The sequence below is a fragment of the Grammomys surdaster genome, unplaced genomic scaffold, assembly GCF_004785775.1.
Source record: "Grammomys surdaster isolate TR1022 unplaced genomic scaffold, NIH_TR_1.0 203, whole genome shotgun sequence".
NCBI classification, from domain to species: domain Eukaryota; kingdom Metazoa; phylum Chordata; class Mammalia; order Rodentia; family Muridae; genus Grammomys; species Grammomys surdaster.
The window spans coordinates 408,714-425,861 of record NW_021604648.1 but is presented as its reverse complement, the minus strand read 5'-3'; the positions used below and the strand labels follow the sequence as shown (position 1 = coordinate 425,861).

At 40.5% G+C, this 17,148-nt stretch overlaps 1 protein-coding gene across 1 annotated transcript in view; it reads left to right on the top strand.

The window, feature by feature from the left end:
- The first annotated feature begins 262 nt into the window (after positions 1–262).
- Positions 263–17,148, top strand: part of Fchsd2 (FCH and double SH3 domains 2) — a 171,319-nt gene continuing 154,433 nt past the window's right edge. Inside the window, exons 1-2 of the mRNA XM_028770576.1 lie at positions 263–554; positions 2,291–2,388. Of these exons, the coding sequence (XP_028626409.1) occupies positions 534–554; positions 2,291–2,388 (119 nt within the window). The 5' untranslated portion in view covers positions 263–533. The remainder of the gene's footprint in view (positions 555–2,290; positions 2,389–17,148) is intronic.

Below are 17,148 nucleotides of genomic sequence, written 5' to 3'. Positions count from 1 at the left end.
TGAGTGGTTGGCGGAGCTCTAGCCGGGAGCGCGGCGCCGCCTTCCTCTTTCCCGGGCCGGGCGGGGGCGTTGGGCACCGCGAGGGCCGGGCTGCCCGAGTGGGTGGGGGGCCGCCGCGTCAGCCAGCTGCAGCCGGGCCGCGGCAGGCGGCGAACGCGGACGACGCGGCCGCTCCGCCTCAGCCGCCCGGCGAGCCGCGAGTCCCCCAGCGCCCCCGCTCGCGGCCCCCGCCCCCTGGCCGTCTCCGCCTCCTTCCCTCACACACCCCCCGGGCCGCCCGGGCCCCAGGCCTTCCCGGCGCTCCTCCTTCTCTCCACACTCGCTGCGACCCGGGTGCTCCTGCCGCTCGCCTGCCTCGCAGCCTCCGGGCCGATTCCTCTTCCTTCTCCTCCTCAGGCTCTCCTTTCACATACACACACACGCGCGCGCCCTGGCTTGCTGGGCCGCCCCCTTTTCTCCAACCTTCCTCACCCTCACAGTCCTTTAAACGCCGCCGTCGGGGGTGGGCGGAGGATTGATGTCCCTTCAGCATCATGCAGCCGCCGCCGAGGAAGGTAAGGACGCAGCTGGCGGGGGGCTTTGGAGATGTGGGGCTGGTGGTGGTCCGTACAAAGAACGCGGCTGGGGCGACCGCTGCGCCCCCTCCCCCTTCCCGCAAGGGGCCGTGACCACTCTCGCCTCTTGGCTTGTCAGAGTTGCCGCCCGCTCCAGGCAGGGGGTCGCGTGTATGGGGTGTCTTTCTGATGGAGGGCCGGCCAGTGCTTCTCTGTACTAGAGAAGACACCTCCCTCCTCCCTAGACATTCGCTGGAGTTTTTTCGGGCATGCATGTGTGTATCTGTCTGCATGGCAGTGCTGCCCAGAGCAAAGTGCATTCTCAGAGCTGCACGGAGGAGAGGCGGGGGAGCCCCTGCAAATTTGCAGAGCCTTGTGCGTGACGGATTGTTTAGTCTGCGCCAGGTTCGAGCCCTCTAGTCGCTTGTCGGCACTCCACCCATTGGCAGATTCGCGGGGGGGGGATTTATTTCAAGTCTAGCCCCAAGATTTGGCCTGTTTTTTTTCCCACGGGGCTGCGGAAAAGAAGTTGGAACGGTCTCCGCCCTCCCACCCCAAGGGAAAGCAAATTAAAGATTGACGGGTCCTGCTAAACAGCCCCCACCCCTCCAACACACACACACACACACACACACACACACACACACACACGCACATATCCCTTTTGCCCCGCCTCGGGCTATGGGGCCAGGGAAACAGCAGAGCTTCCAATAGGAAAGCCAGAACCTGGCGATGCATGGCTTGAGCACTAAAGATTGGGGTTTGGATGGCCTGGGTGGCAGTGACGGTGCTCTGGGGCTTGCCAGCAGCTTTCCGGCTGCTCCCTTCTACACCTTTCCGCACTGCTCAGGTTGTGTTCTTGTCTTTTTAAATCTTTCAGATGGATACTAGGTATCTACTCTGAGCAGTGGGAAGAGACAGTTATATCCTTCCCTTGTGGGCAAACATTTGCCTTATGAGTAACTCATCATTTATGTTTCTTTTTCTTTTCCCTTCTTAATCTGATTTTTTCCAGTTACTGATCCTCCCCCTTTTCCCTGCACGTGTGTCCCACCTCTCCATGTAGCCTTGCACTGGTGGTCAGGATTCCACCGTGATCACAAACCGATTGCAATCCCAGGGTCTGGCCTGGCCAGGATGGCTCCAGCCAGCTGGCTTTGGCGGTTCTCTCTGAAGTGGGCTGCCACCCGGCCTGGCTTACTGGGTTAGTTTAAAAGCCCTGCGTATGCTGGAAGGTCACTTTTGCGGTGTCCTTTGTGAGAAAGAGATTGAGATTTGATGCGCTTTCAGAATGGAGGGCATCATTCTGAGACTGTGTGCTTCTTGCAGCCATTATGGAATATTTTATGTAGCTTATTCAGGCATATTATTTCATGAATGTGTAAATTTCAGTCGCTAGGTATAAGGTATACTCTTTCATCTGTGCTCCCTCCTCCTGGTGGTTCATATCTGTATCTTTGGAAAGAAAGAGAAAGCAGAATCACAGTTTGCATCCCTTTAAACTGTAATGTTTTTGTATTTGTGAATTTTTATTCAGCCCCTGTTTTACATTCTTTGGCTAAATTTTTTTCATTGAACTTAGTTAAGTAATAAAATTGGATGGCAAATATGAACTTTTTGGTCTTTAGAGATAGGAAAACTAGAAGTATACATTCTAACAACTATTCTCTTCTTTAAGTAATTTTTTCTTTTTCCAATTTTAGTAAAAGCCTTAATAAATACATGCTGTGTTTTAGGTGAAAGTCACACAAGAGCTAAGAAACATTCAAGGTGAGCAGATGACAAAACTTCAAGCCAAACATCAGGCAGAATGTGATTTACTTGAAGATATGAGGTAAGATTACAGTAAAGGGTTGGAAAACTTCTGTATCTGCAGCCCAGAACTTTTCAGTTGCCAAGCTCTAGCATCTGATGTGGAATTTCCTTTTGGATTTCCTGCTTTCAGGCTGTAGAATTTTGACTCAGCTGGAAGTTAGAACTGGAACTAACTCAGTTTAAATTCAATGTACACACACTGTTGAAAAATGAGGGCCTTAAGAGTCTATCAGTCAGTTTGTAATCACTCCACTGGGAATTCTTACATCTTTTCATTGAGTTATAAGTTATTTATTGGCTTTAACAATTCTAACATTTTTAAGCTGACACTTGAGGTTAATGGCTAATATCTGAGATGAGCCAGTCATCCCAGATGGATCTATACTAGCACTGTTTGTTAAAACCTGGCAAGTATTACTTTGTGTTTGAGTATGCAATTTTGTGAGAATGATCTGTCATGTTTCATTAAAGCTACCTATATTCATAACAAGGGGAACTCTGGATTTAATAGATAAGACATTGCAGTAACACTGTCAAAATGAATGATGTAACTGAGACTAGTAAGGTGGACATTGTGGCATGTATCTGGTGGAATCCCAGTAATCCCAGTACTCTGAAGGCTGAGATAGGAGGAAGTTAAGTTCTGGGATAGCCTGGGCTACACGAGGAAACCCTGTTTTCCTCCCCCCCCCAAAAAAAAGATACTATAAAAAATGAGCAGAAAGTGGGAATTTCTTTGTGCGTGTGTGTGTGTATATATATTATTTATTTATTTATTTATTTATTTATTTATTTATTTTTGAGACAGAGTTTCTCTGTGTAGCCTTGATTGTCCTGGAACACAATCTGTAAACCAGACTGACCTTCAGCTCACATCTACCTGCCTCTGCCTCACAAGCTCACTGGGACTAAAAACATTAGCTGCCACTGTTCAGTTGGGATTATTTTCTTAAAGGAAGTGCCCCTTCTTTGTTCTTCCTTCCCTCCTTCCCTCCTTCCCTCCATCCCTTCCTCCTTCCCTCCCTCCCTCTCTCCCTTCCTCCCTTCTTTCCTTCCTTCCTTTCTTTTTTCCTTTTCTTTTTTTTTAATGGGACAGGGTCTCTATTGTAGTCCTAGCTGGCTTGGAACTCACTGGGATTCTCCTCTCTCTGCTTCCAAGTGCTGGGACTGAAGATGTGCACCACCACACTTGGCCTGCCACTTATTTAACAATCCTGTAGTACAAACTGACAGTTCAACAAATATTTTTGTACAGGATAAAAGATTTCCATATTCAAATAGAGCATGTCCATCCAATTCTTATTTTTTATAATAGTTATCAAATTGGAATTAAATCTCTAAACCATCAGTTGGTTTTTTTTTCCCCAGAGTGTTCCAGCATCATGTTTTATGAAAAACATTATTATATAGTGTTAGGATAAAATTATGTATGTCTTGGATGACTAAGTAGTTTAAAGAGTTCCCCCCATACTTACTTACTTTAGACCCTTTTGTATTGAGCATTTCTTCTATGCAACTGTCTTTGTAGGATTTCTAAGGCATATAAGTATGTTTTCATTAATTTTGAATATACAAAGATTGCTTTTCTGACTAGAGAGTCTTCTATTTCAATTCTGATTTTGTTTCTTTTTTAAAATACTTCTTTAGATTTTACATGTATGTGTGTGTATCTTTGTGTGTGTGTATTTCATGCATGTGTAGATACATATGGAGACCAGAGAGGGTGTTGAGTTTTCTGGAGCTAGACTTGTAGGCAGTTGTAAGACTCTGGATATGTGTGCTGAGAACTGAGCTCTGGTCTTTTAGAAGATCAGGAAGTGGTTAAGTAACCACTGACCAATCTTTCCAGCTTCTTGTTTCTCTTTCTGTGTCTTTGTTTTGTTTTCTTCCTATGGCCTCATGGTGAGGGTAGAGGTATTTGTTTTAAGTGGCACTTTAAGTGGGGCATTGAACACCAAGGCCTTGTATACACTAAGAATATGCTATATCACTGGGATCCATTCACAGCTGTCACAAGCAAGTTTTTGGATTTAAAAAAAAAATCCTCTGTCAGATACTAAAACTTGATTTGGTTAAACATTCAGCTTTGGACATTTGTTAAGCCTACCTAGATATTTTAGAAGACATCTCTAGATGAAGGAAGTAATAATTTTTAGAAGGATTTCAGGAAGGAAAAGTTAGTGGGTAAGTAGAGATCTTGCCTGAGGCTTATGGTCCTAAAGTTCCATTGATAGTATGTTCTAAGGATTTTTTTATTAAGGATTTTTTATTATAACCTTTCCTCCTATTGTTTGAACTATAGTGGAAGAGTGTATGGTCAAGGGTCTGGACATTGGAATCATTCAGTCTTGGATTTCTGTCCAAACTTTTTTACTTATTAGCCATACTGACTTTTGAAAACTGACTTTATCTATCTATCTATCTATCTATCTATCTATCTATCTATCTATCTATCTTCCTTCCTTCCTTCCTTCCTTCCTTCCTTCCTTTCTTTCTTTCTTTCTTTCTTTCTTTCTTTCTTTCCTTTTTTTTTTTCAAGACAGGGTTTCTCTGGCTGTCCTGGAACTCACTCTGTAGACCAGGCTGGCCTCGAACTCAGAAATCCGCCTGCCTCTGCCTCCCAAGTGCTGGGATTAAAGGCGTGTGCCACCACTGCCCGGCTGACTTAATCTTTCTAAACTTAAGTTTTCTCATTTATAAATTGGGGCAATAGTGTCTTTCATTCATAAAGGTTATGCAGATCAGATGACAGTACATACAGATGTGACATACATTAAGCTAAGTTGGTATTGATTGCTGCTCCTGCTGTTGCAACTGTTTGAATTCATTCCTGATTCATTCGTTCTGCTTTGCTTTATTATGGCAACATCCTCATTATCACAGCAGTGTCTTCATGATTTCTGAGTCTGTCTTCCATATTGTTATCAGTTCCTCTTTCTGTGGCCTTCTAGATAGTTGTATAATGGCTACAGACTTCTTTTCCTAGCTTAAATATTGCCTTTTAATGAATGCATCCTTTCTCTTTTGGCTACTTGGGAATTTGATTATCTACAGTTATAGTTTTCCTTCTCTTCCTCCTCTTCCTTTTTGGCATTTTCATTCAGGTTTTTGCTATGGAACCTGGGCTGGCCTTGGACTTACTCTGTAGACCAGTTTGGCCTTTAATTTGTGACCAGTCCACCTGTTTCTGCCTCCTGAGGACTGAGGGTACAGGTGTGTTCCAGCCTCTACTTTTTTTTTTTTAACTTGCCAGTTCTAGTTCTGATTACGATTACTGCTGCAATTATTCTCTGAGCTCACAAAGAATTTTGATTTTCATGTATTTGGTTACTTCATGCATGTGAATGCTTTTAAGTTAGAGGCTAAGCCTTTATTTGTATGTGCACAATTTATGTTACTTATTTTTCATTCCTGCTTCTACATATATGTTGACATATATGTGTGTCAGTGTTCTATTGCTGTGAAGAGACACCATCACCATGGAAACTCTTATTAAGGAAAGCATTTAACTAGGGCTTTCATAGTTTCAGAGGTTTAGTCCATTGTCGATCATGGTGGGGAATATGATGGGATGCAGGTAGACATGGTTCTGGAGAAGTAACTCTCTCTCTTCTACATCTGGATCTACAGGCAGCAGGAAGAGAGAGACACTGAGCCTGGCTTAGTCTTTTGAAACCTCAAAGCCCACATCCAGTGACACACTTACTCCAACAAGACCCTCCCAAGTAGTGGCATTCCCTGATGACCAAGCATTCAGATATGTGAACCTATAGGGATCCATTCTTACTCAAATCACCACAATGTGCATGTATGTATGCACATGCATGTGTGTGGCTGTGCAGGTGAGAGATTGATGTTGGGTATTTTTCCATCTTATTTTGTGTGATGTGTGATGTGTGTGTGTGTATGTGTGTGTGTCTCTGTGTGTGTGTGGGTATGTGTATTGAAGGCTAGAGGTTGTTGTCAGGTGTTATTCCCATTTTATTTACTGAGAAATAGGTTCTCTTGCTGAGCCTCAAGATCACCAGTTAGGGTAGCTAACTTATCTTGCCAAAGGGATCCTCTGTTTCTAGAATTACAGACAAACTGCCATGTCTTCTTGGGTTTTTTATGTGGATTCTGGGGAACCTGAATTCAAGTCCTTATGCCTGGCAAGGACTTTATCCATAAAATCATCTCCTTAGCCCCTCTGTCTTATTGCTTTATACAGGGTCTCTCATTGAACCTGGAGCCCATTGATTTTTACTAGACAGGCTGACCAACAACTCCCAGGGATCCTCTTCTTGTCTGTCATTTTCTAGGCAACCACTACCACACCCTGCTTTTACGTAGGTGCTGGAGATCTGAACTGTGATCCTCATCTTGTACAGCCCCACTATGCTATTTGGCATAAATTATATCTCTATTATATTTAAGATGTATCTGGGCATGGTGGTTTATGCCTATAGTCTCAGCACTTGGGAGGCTGATGCAGGAGAATTGCCATGAGTTTGAGGCTACCCTAGGCTCATAGTGAGTGTCAGATCAGATCAGGCTACTGATGATATCCTGTCTCAAAAAACCAAAACCCAAGCCAACCAAATAAGTAAAAATATGTTGCAGAGTAGTGTACCTGGCATTAGCAGAATATTTTAAAGAAATCAGTGCAGTCTTTTTCACTACCATATAATTGTAAGTAGCATATACTATTACCTGATAAAAGATACTTTTAGGCCTGTCTAGTGTTTGTCTTGGTTCAAAGATGCCTTCGGTTTGACACATTTTGTGAAAATAGGTGATTATGTCATGTGTCATCAGATATTGCTACATAATTTATTATGAACTTCCTCCTACTTACACAGAACAAACAAGAATTTTCTATAGTTTACTGCAATAGGAAAAGCTCTATATTCCCTCTGTGGAAACATTATACCCTATCTAGTATGATAGCTCTGTCCATGAGTGTTCTTAAGAAAACATTTTAAGCTGGGCATGGTGGTGCATTCCTTTAATCCAAGCACTTAGAGGCAGAAAGGAATCAGATCTCCATGAACATGAGGCTGGCCTGGTAATATAGTGAGTTATAGGATAGCCAGGGCTATGTAGAGAGACCCTGTCTCAAAAACAAAGAAGACTACATTTTATACATTTTAAGCCAGGCATGGTAGGTATCATGCCTCTAATCCTAGTACTTGAGAGGCAGAGACGGGAGGATCTCTGAATTTGAGGCCAGTTTATCTACAGAGTAGTCCCAGGTCAGCTAGGACTACATAGTGAGGCACTGTTTCAGATAAAACTAAAACAAGAAAACTTGTAACAAGGTAAACATTTTAAGAGCTAGGCATGGTAGCACATATCTGTAATCTAAGCACTTGTGAGTTTGAGGCCGGATTGCAGAAGTTTGAAGTCATCCTAAGCTACTTACTGTAAGTTTAGTTCAAAGTAAAAAAAAAAACAAAAAAACAAAACAAAACAAAAAAACCAAAAGCTTTAAAATCCCAAACAAATTCACTTGGATACTGCATGGGCTACACTGTTAAAAACTTTAAAAAAAGCAGAACCAGGGGCTGGAGATAGGGCTTAGTGGTTAAGAGCACTTGCTGTTCTTGCAGAGGACCTATGTTCCATTCTCAGCACCCGCATGGTAGATTATAACCTTTGGTAGCTGTAGTTCCAGTGGATCTGATACTTTCTCTGGGCATTGTGGGTACTGCATGCATGTAATGTCCGTATATTCAAGCAAAACACACACACACACATACATATTTCTTTAAAAAATAAAATAATGCATTTTACAGAAATGTTTCATTTCTACAAGAAGAGCTAAAATGTGATTGTTTTTATGTTGCTCATAAACTCAGTAAATACCCATGTGGTGGAAAGAACTGACTCCTCCAAGTTTTCTTCCGACTTCCACTTGCCTGCTGAGGCACATACAGGTGAAAGTAGATTGGCTTCTAAGTTTACTTAGCATAAACAAGTAGCTATTTATGGGTTTAGAAATGATAGAAGTCAAGGTTTGTCTTGTGAGCTGGGCATGGTGGCTCATACCTTTAAACCCAGCACTCGGGAGTCTGAGGTAGGTAGATCTATCTGAGTTTGATGCCAGCCTGGTCTATGGTCTACTAGGGTGTTCCAGGCCATCTAGCCAAGGCTACATAGTAAGACTCAAAAACCAAAATGAACCAAAACAAAAATTTGTTTTGGGTAGAATTTTGCTATACAGGGTCCTTTAAACTAGTTCTAACTAGGAGAGATGGCTTAGTCTTTAAGAGCATAGGCTATTCTCATAGAAGACCCAGGTTCTATTCCCTGCACTCATGTGGGGGCTCCTAACCATTTGTAACTCCTGTTCTAGGGTATCTGATGTCCTCTTAAGGCCTCTCCAGGAACAGCAAGAATGTGGTACACAGTCTTAACATTTTGGCGAAACATTCAAACACACAAAATAAAATAAATATTTATTAAAACAAAACCTAGGTCTAACACATCTATCTTCATTCAAGCAATGTTAGACTTGAAAAATCTATCAGAGCTCTATTTATTAAAAACTGTCTTTTGGGACTTCACTGTAGCAAAATTAGCATATATATTTTTAAATTTAGTGACAATAACAAAGGCTTTTTATCAATATCCATTCAAAGCATTTGAAGATATTTAAATGCCAACTGAACAGGTTTTTCTGCCTGTTTGCTTTTGCATCTTTGAGGCATACATATACATGCTTTTTTACTGTGAAGCATAAAAAAGAAGTACATGATAAAGAGTTAAGATCTGTATTCCCATTATTGTATCCTTATTTTTGATTTGTTGGCAGGAAGTTGTATGAGTAACCAAGCAATAGTTACAAAGAAAGACTGTAAATATCAATTTACAAAGTGCCATTTTTAAAGCAAATAATACATATAAAATTGAAACTTCTATAAATTGAGAATTATGAGAACCCATTTAAAAGCATGGGCCTTTTTACTTTAAACCTTTAGAAAGTGTAAGTTTATATATGGGTTTTTAATGTGTCATGTTAGAGGTATTGTTCTGTAGTCAATACATTAGTAGATATATATTATGTACTTAAGGTGTTACATATCTATGGATTTATTTGGAGAAAATTCATTTGACTTTTCTTTTAATCCTGACTTGAAGCTGTCATGATAACCGTATTTTTCAGTGTGTCTACCTAAGCTAATACAGAAGTAGCTTTGCATTAGTAGCAGGTGACTTTTGGTACATTGAAAGATGGATCTCAAAGTAGTTACTTTACTCTCTATTAGTAGAATTCAATATTTCTTGCTAAAACACCAATTTAGGTTTCTGGTTCCTTTCTTCTCTCTTTCCCTCCAATGCAGCTGGAGTACTTAAGAACTTGTCTGCTTAACAGTTTTGGGATTTTGGAACATTTCAGTTTATTCAGGTATTATAAAACTCCCAACTGGAAAAAAATTGTTTTTGAAATAGGATCTCATACTATAGCCCAGGCTGGTCTTGAACTCATGGTAATCCTCCTGATTTTCCTCCCAATTGTTGGGATTCTGGGTATGTGTTACCATGTCTGGCTTTTTTTTTTTTTTTTAAATATAAAGAAGTGAATGAATAGTAAGAATACTTTTGTTTTTTGAAAGGACCTTATTGAGCCTTTGAAGTAGGTCAGTGGGTAAAGGTGCTTCTTGTTGAGCCTAATGATTTGAGTTCCACTTAATGTTTAGAAGGAAAGACCAACTCTTCCAAGCCAGATTTTCCTAGGGACTCCCCATGTGGCAGAAGATGCCCTTGATCTTCTCCCCCTGCTCTCTGCCTTGATAGTGCCAATAGGCCGGCACACCATGCCCCATTTATACAGATGAAGTTTTTATGATTCTAAAAGAAGTTAAAGGGCAAACCTAAGATATGAGATGTAAACAGGAGGGTTTTATGCTACTAGTGGTGGATCCCACCCTACTCCCTTCTTATCTTCTGGAATTTGAGGGGAGGAGGCCAGTTAGACCATCTTCCTCTGCTGTCCTCCCTCTTTTGCTCATTTCTTTCAGAGGTGGATTTGGGAAACTCACGCGTTGGGAGTGAATTAAGAGAAGGAAAGAGAACTCACTGGTTGTTAATCAAGGACATTCCATTCTTTGGGGAGATTTCATACTGATGTATTTCCTGTTGAAATTTACTGTCAACAGTGAACGAGCATACTTGACTTTTTGTGTTGTTTTAAGACAGAGTCTCCCTACATAGTGCTGGCTGGCTTGATACTTGGTATGTATGTTAGGCCAGACCTGAAATGATCTCCCACTTTTACCTCTTGAATACTGATACTACAGACATTTGCCACCATTCATAGCCTGCTTTATTTATTTTTTATTTATTTGTTTGTTTTTGTTTTTTTGAGACAGGGTTTCTCTGTATGACAGCTTTGGCTTTGTAGACCAGGCTGGCCTCAAAACTCAGAGCCACAGAGATCTGCCTGCCTCTGCCTACCAAGTTCTGGGATTAAGGACTTGGACCACCGCCTGGTGCCTATTTCGCTTTTTAAAAGTTTATTGTTATTTACTTATTTTCTTCCCTATTCTCCAAGGCCTCGGACCAAGCAGATTTCTAAATACTAGAGACTATTTTTTTTTTTACAGGATGATTTATCCATATAATATTACATTAGAGTATACAGGGATCCAAAATAAAAACTATATTTATTTTTTAAAATAAATGTTCTTAGGAGGTCATCCTATATGGAAAATGATTTTGGAATCATACTTGTTTCTTAATTAATTGATTGATTAATTAAATGTTCCTTTTTCCTTTTTAAAAAAAAATCCACACAGCTTCTCTGTGTATCCCTGGGTGTCCTGGAACTTAGTCTGTAGACGAGACTGGCCTTAAACTCACAGAGAACCTCCTGCCTCTGTCTCCTGAGTTCTGGGATTAAAGGTGCACACCACCACTGCCCAGTTGTGTACACTCATTTTACTTTTCAAAACTTTTATGTTCTAAGTTTATTTTATTATTACTGTATGTATGAGTATTTTGCTGACATGTATGTCTTTGGAACACATTTGTGCCTGTGAAGATCAGAAGAGGGCTTTAGCACCTTTGGAACTAGAGTTATACATAGTTGCTAGCCATTACGTGAGTTGAGATTGGGTTCTCTGAAAGAGTACCAAGTTCTCTTAACCACCAAGCCACATTTCCAGCCCTGCATTGTCTTTTTGTTTGTGTATTTGTTTTTAGAGACTAAGGTTTGTCTGTGTAGTCCTGACTGACCGCTCGCTCTGTAGACCCAGGCTGGCCTAAAGGTGTGCCTCTACTACCCAGCTCTGCATTGTCTTTTTTTAAATCTGTGTTTCTCAAGCTTTAATGCAAGAAACTCTTCAGGTGTCCTCTCTGTTGAAGTACTTCTCTTGTCAGTTATGCCTTATTAACCCAGTTTCTTTCTTATTTTTTTTTCATCCACTGAGCTGTTTTCCCCCTGAAGATTGAATATGCTAGGCAAGTGCACTACTGTAGGGCTATAAACCCCAGTGAGATTGTTTTTGTATATGTTATATTTTGTGAATGGCTGAAGTAATACAAAGAAGAAGCACATTGAAGGTAGAATGGAGTTTGCAGCTTAGCTCTGTCTCTTAATTGACTGAGTTATCTTGGACAAGTTACAAAGCTTTTCCCAGCCTGTGCTTTATATATGTAAGGAAAGATTAATGTTTACTTTTTTTTTTCTGTAAATTAAATGAGATGTGAAACACCAAACAGATACTCAGTTTTGGTAGCTGCCTTTGCAGTTGAAATTGAAGTCTGGGAAGAAAGTCTTAGGAGACAAAGGAAGTTGTGTTTCATCAACTATAAGAAACACTTTTTGTTACATCTTCTTAAGATGTATCCTTGTTGTAATATGGTTGTCTGTGCTGTAGTTGTCATTGTTAGTGCACATAATGGCAGAACAGGTATCTGTTGGTTTGAATGGAAATCCCAGATAATGCTTGTAATAGAAATGTTGGATCCAGGGGGCTTTTGATGGCCCAAAATATACGCAATATGGGAAAACTTGAGATCATTATATATAAGAAAGTGATTCAGAGTGTAGTGGTTTATATCTTTAATCTCAGCATTCAGGAGGCTGAGGCAAGAGGATCTTTGAGAGTTTAAGCTCCAGAATCCAAAAAGCTAGGTGAGGTAGTATGTGCTTGTAATCTTAGCACTGGGCAATCAGACATAGGTAAATCTCTGGGGCTTCCTGACCAGCCAACCTAGCCAAATTGGCAAGCCCCCAGGCCAATGAGAGACTGTTCCAAAAGAGTGGATAGCTACATTTTTTTTCTTAATGGGAAATAAAATAACATGTCATGCAAAAGATCCTCTAGAGGAACAGAACTTACAGAATGAATGTGTATGTCTCTGTGTGTGTGTATAAATAAATAAAAGGGATTTATTAAAATAGCTTACAGGCTGTGTCTAGCTACTCTAACATGGCTGTCTACTAATGGAAGGTCCAAGAATCCAGTAGTCTCTGATGCCAGTAAAGGAATATATTTGCCAGAGAGGTTGGGTGGCAAACACGCAGTGGAGTAAAGGCAAAGAGTGAAGAGCTTCCTTCTTTCATGTCCTTTTTATAGGCTGTCACCAGGAGGCCCAGGTTAAAGGTGAATCTTCCCACCTCAAGATCTGGATAAAGTGGGTTTTCCTACTTCAAATGATTTAATTTAGAAAAATCCCTCATAGTTTTACTTATTATTGCTTGGGTTTTAGTCAACACCAGATATAGTGAAGCCGACAGCCAAGAATATATATCACACTATATACATGCTTTCAAATTATGGTTAGTCATATAGGGAGGAGACAGGCTCTTCCTATGCACTTGTTGTCTCCTCTGTCCTCCTCCCCATCCCAGGTCTTCCTTTTTTCCGACTACTCAGGAAAACAGTTTTAACTAAAATATTCTATTGTTTGCATGATACCTCTTTGGCCAAATTTGTTTCACATGCCCATTCTTGAGCTGTTGCAGTGGTGGCTGAGAATGTGATCCTTTTAGATTGGGTCTTCACCAAGAAATGAGTAATGGATGCAGTGACAGTGGTTTCATTATATAACTGTTTGCCCTGAATGCTGCTGGGCAAAATGGGCGACAGGGATCCATTTGTAATTTACAGTTACTGATTCCTATGAAAGTATTAATGTATTGGGGTTAGAATAACAGGGGCATTGCTGGAATTCTAGTTGCCTCAAACAGGTTGTGAATCATGGATTACATATAAACTATTTGCATTTTAAACTCTTTGAATTTAATATCTTTAAGTTGTGAGGAGGGTTTTATGTTTGCCTTACATAGTGGCCAGTAAGCTAGTGGGCTTGTACTGGCTGGTTTTATGTGTCAACGTGACACAAGCTGGAGCTAGCACAGAGAAAGAAGCTTCAGGTGAGGAAATGGCTCCATGAGATCCAACTGTAAGGCATTTTCTCAATTAGTGATCAAGGGGGGTGGGCCCCTTGTGGGTGGTACCATCCCTGGACTGGTAGTCTTGGGTTCTATAAGAAAGCAAGCTGAACAAGCCAGGGGAAGCAAGCCAGTAAGTAACATCCCTCCTTGGCCTCTGCATCAGCTCCTGCTTCCGGACCTACTTGAGTTTCAGTCCTGACTTCCTTTGGTGATCAGCAGAAATGTGGAAAGTTTAAGCTGAATAAAGCCTTTTCTCCCCAACTTGCTTCTTGATTATGATGTTTGTGCAGGAATAGAAACCCTGCCTAAGATAGAGCTCTTAGGAATTTCCTTTTAGGAATAGAGGAGTGATTAAAATTTTTGTCACTTCTGGACCTTTGATGGTTTACAGAAGTGTCGATCTAAGAGCCCTTTAGGCAAGTTTGTTTTTCTCACTTCCTTTTACTTCTTAGGTGAGAGGTTAGTGAAGTGGCTGGACAGAAAGTCAGGAAAGACAAATAACTAGACAGATCCCTGTCTGGATCATTTCCCCTTCATGAACAGGATTGGCAGTTCAATCTTGAAGGATGAATTGTGAGGGAGTATTTTACCTGAGGAGGCTTGTGATAGCAAGTTGGTGTTTTCATTTGTAAATCCTTGAAATACCCATTAGAGTCCACAGTTGTCAGTCTTCAGGATGACTTGATGCATCAACAGCTGTGTGGTTTCAGCTAATGTAGCTAGTGTATTGTTCTAGTGCTGCAGACAGTCTGTCATAGGTAGGGCAGGACTAACTTAGGCACTAATAGCTGATATTTTATTTTGCTTCAGTGTATTGTTCGGGCATGCTTTATTTTAATGTCTATTTGATCTCCTTTTTGATGTTCATGTATGAATCTCATTACCCAAATGTATTTTGTTTTGTTTGTTTTGAAATAAAGAAATCAATAGGAAATGCTATATTTGGTATGAAAAAGTACTACTATGTCTGTGGTCCTAAGGAACCAATTGGAGTATGTATGTTCTCTGGATTGTATTTTAGTGATATTTGTTTTTCCTCTCTGGTGGCTAGATGAGGGCAGTTGGCTGAGACACTTGCTGTATATCCTTTTCTGTATGTTTTGAATTTTGAACTATGTGAATGTTACTTACTATCCAAATTAAAATTGAGTGACCTAGTAATATAGATAAATGTTTTACTGCAAGTCTACTAAACATAATGTGCCTTAAATGTTTGTAGCAATTATTGCTGAAATTTAACTTTTGTCATCTAATTAGTATTAGTGAAGTTATTCTTCCTTTCTAGTAAACTAGCTCCTGTCCTTCCTTCTGTCCGTCTTTCCTTCCTTGATCCGACTGGCCTTGAATTTGTGGCAATCGTGAGCCTGACTCCTAAGTGTGGGGATTTCAATGTGTGTCACCATGCTAGGCTAATGGTTATTATTTACTTAATTCATTAAAAATTTAAATTATATTTACCCATTTATTTTTTTCCATTCTTTGTGTGCGGTATGCACGTGTATGTGTGCATATTTTTGCATGTATATGAGTTCACGTGTATTTAAGTCTGAGTATGAGGATGCATGTACATACGCATGTGTGAGGATGCCTGTGGAGGCCCAGTGTTAATGATGGGAAGCATCCTTGATTGCTTTGCCTTATTCTTTGAGGCAGAGTTTCTCAGTCAAACCCAGAGCTGCCTGATGTGGCTTGTCCTGTTAGCCAGCACGCTCCAGGGATCCCTTCTCTCTGTGTTCTGGGTCTAGATTTCCAGGTGTCCTCTTCTGTTTATGTGGTTTTCTGGAGATCTGAACTCTGGTTCTTACAGTTGCTCAGCAAGCACTTGAACTGCTGAACCATCGTCCAAGACCTCACATTTATTTATTTATTTATTTATTTATTTATTTATTTATCTATCTATCTGTTTATTTTGTGTGTGTGTTCATGAGGAAACACATGATGCATATAGAGGTCAGATGACAACTCATGGGAGTCAGTTCTTCATCTCAACCATGTGGAACTAGAGGATGCCAACTCTGCTTGTGAGGCATGGCTGCAAGTGCTCTTACCTACTAGGCTATTTTGCTGGCCTCAAACTAATTTTTTGATGAAAATTAAATCAGAGCCATTTGTATTGGTACATATCTGTAATCCTAATTAATAGTACTCAGACTGAGGCAGAATCGTTGATTTGAGCCTAGCTTTCCATATTTGTGAAATCTTGCCTCAAAAAGAATGTACTGTAGTTTTCTTTGGAGGATAAGGCTGGGACTTGAAGTACCATGACAGGGCTGTCTGGATTGTTACCATTCTATATCTTTACTGGTGTTTAGGTTCTGTAGCTATATGATTGTCACAAGTATGATAATTTATACACAATATTGGTATTCTTCGTTGTATGTAGCTTATCATAATAGGCTAAGAAAACATTAGACTGCCTGCTCAAAGACTTAGGAGAAAGTGTTTTAGTGTCTATAGTTTACACTAATTTGTTATAAACAATTTGCACCAAAAGTAAAATGTATGCATGCATGGAGAGATACAGATATATGTTAAAGCAGATATTATGAAATGTTATGGCAGAACTTAGGTAGTAGCTATATGGTTGTCAATTGCAAAATTATTTTGTGTTTGAAAGATTTCACAAAAATTCCTACTGGGACTTTCTTCTGCCATCCTGCTTGTGTTTGGGAACTAAAGTGAAGCAAAATCACCTGTAAAACATTAAAGTAAATTAGTACTGACATTTACTAAATATGTAACAAGAGGAGTAGGGCTAGGTGTAGCTCACTTTTACAACACGCACCTACTATGTATGAGACCCCGAGTTCACATCCTAATGTACACCCCTCCCTTCTGCTTCCCCATATCAATGTATGGTGGCATTCTTGTTGTTTGAGACAGGGTTTCTTGCTTTTTAAAATTTGTTTGTTTTAGGTTTTTGGTTTTTGATTTTTTGAGACAGTTTCTCTGTATAACAGCTCTAGCTATCCTGAAACTCACTCTGTAGACCAAGCTGCTTTGAATTCATAGAGATCCACCTGCCTCTGCCTCCTCAGTGCTGGGATCAAAGGTGTATGTGTACCACCATGCCTGGTTGAGTCTTTTGCTTTATAGGCTAGGCAGCCTTGAATTCACTGTAACTCATGCTGGCCTCAAACTCATTATCTCCCTACTATTTCTGATTTTTGAATTCTGGGATTACAAGTGTTCACCATTATCTGGCTTAATGAATTTGTCAGAAAAGAGAAAAACACTAAAAATTTGTTGACTTTAGTGTTGATCTCAACAAATTAGAAAAAAACCCCAACATAACAGAATATGTGTTTAAAAAAAAAGTTGTAAGAGCTGGTAAGGTAGCACATGCCTTCAGTTTCAGCATGTAGGAGCCTAAGGCAGGAAGGTTGGAATTTC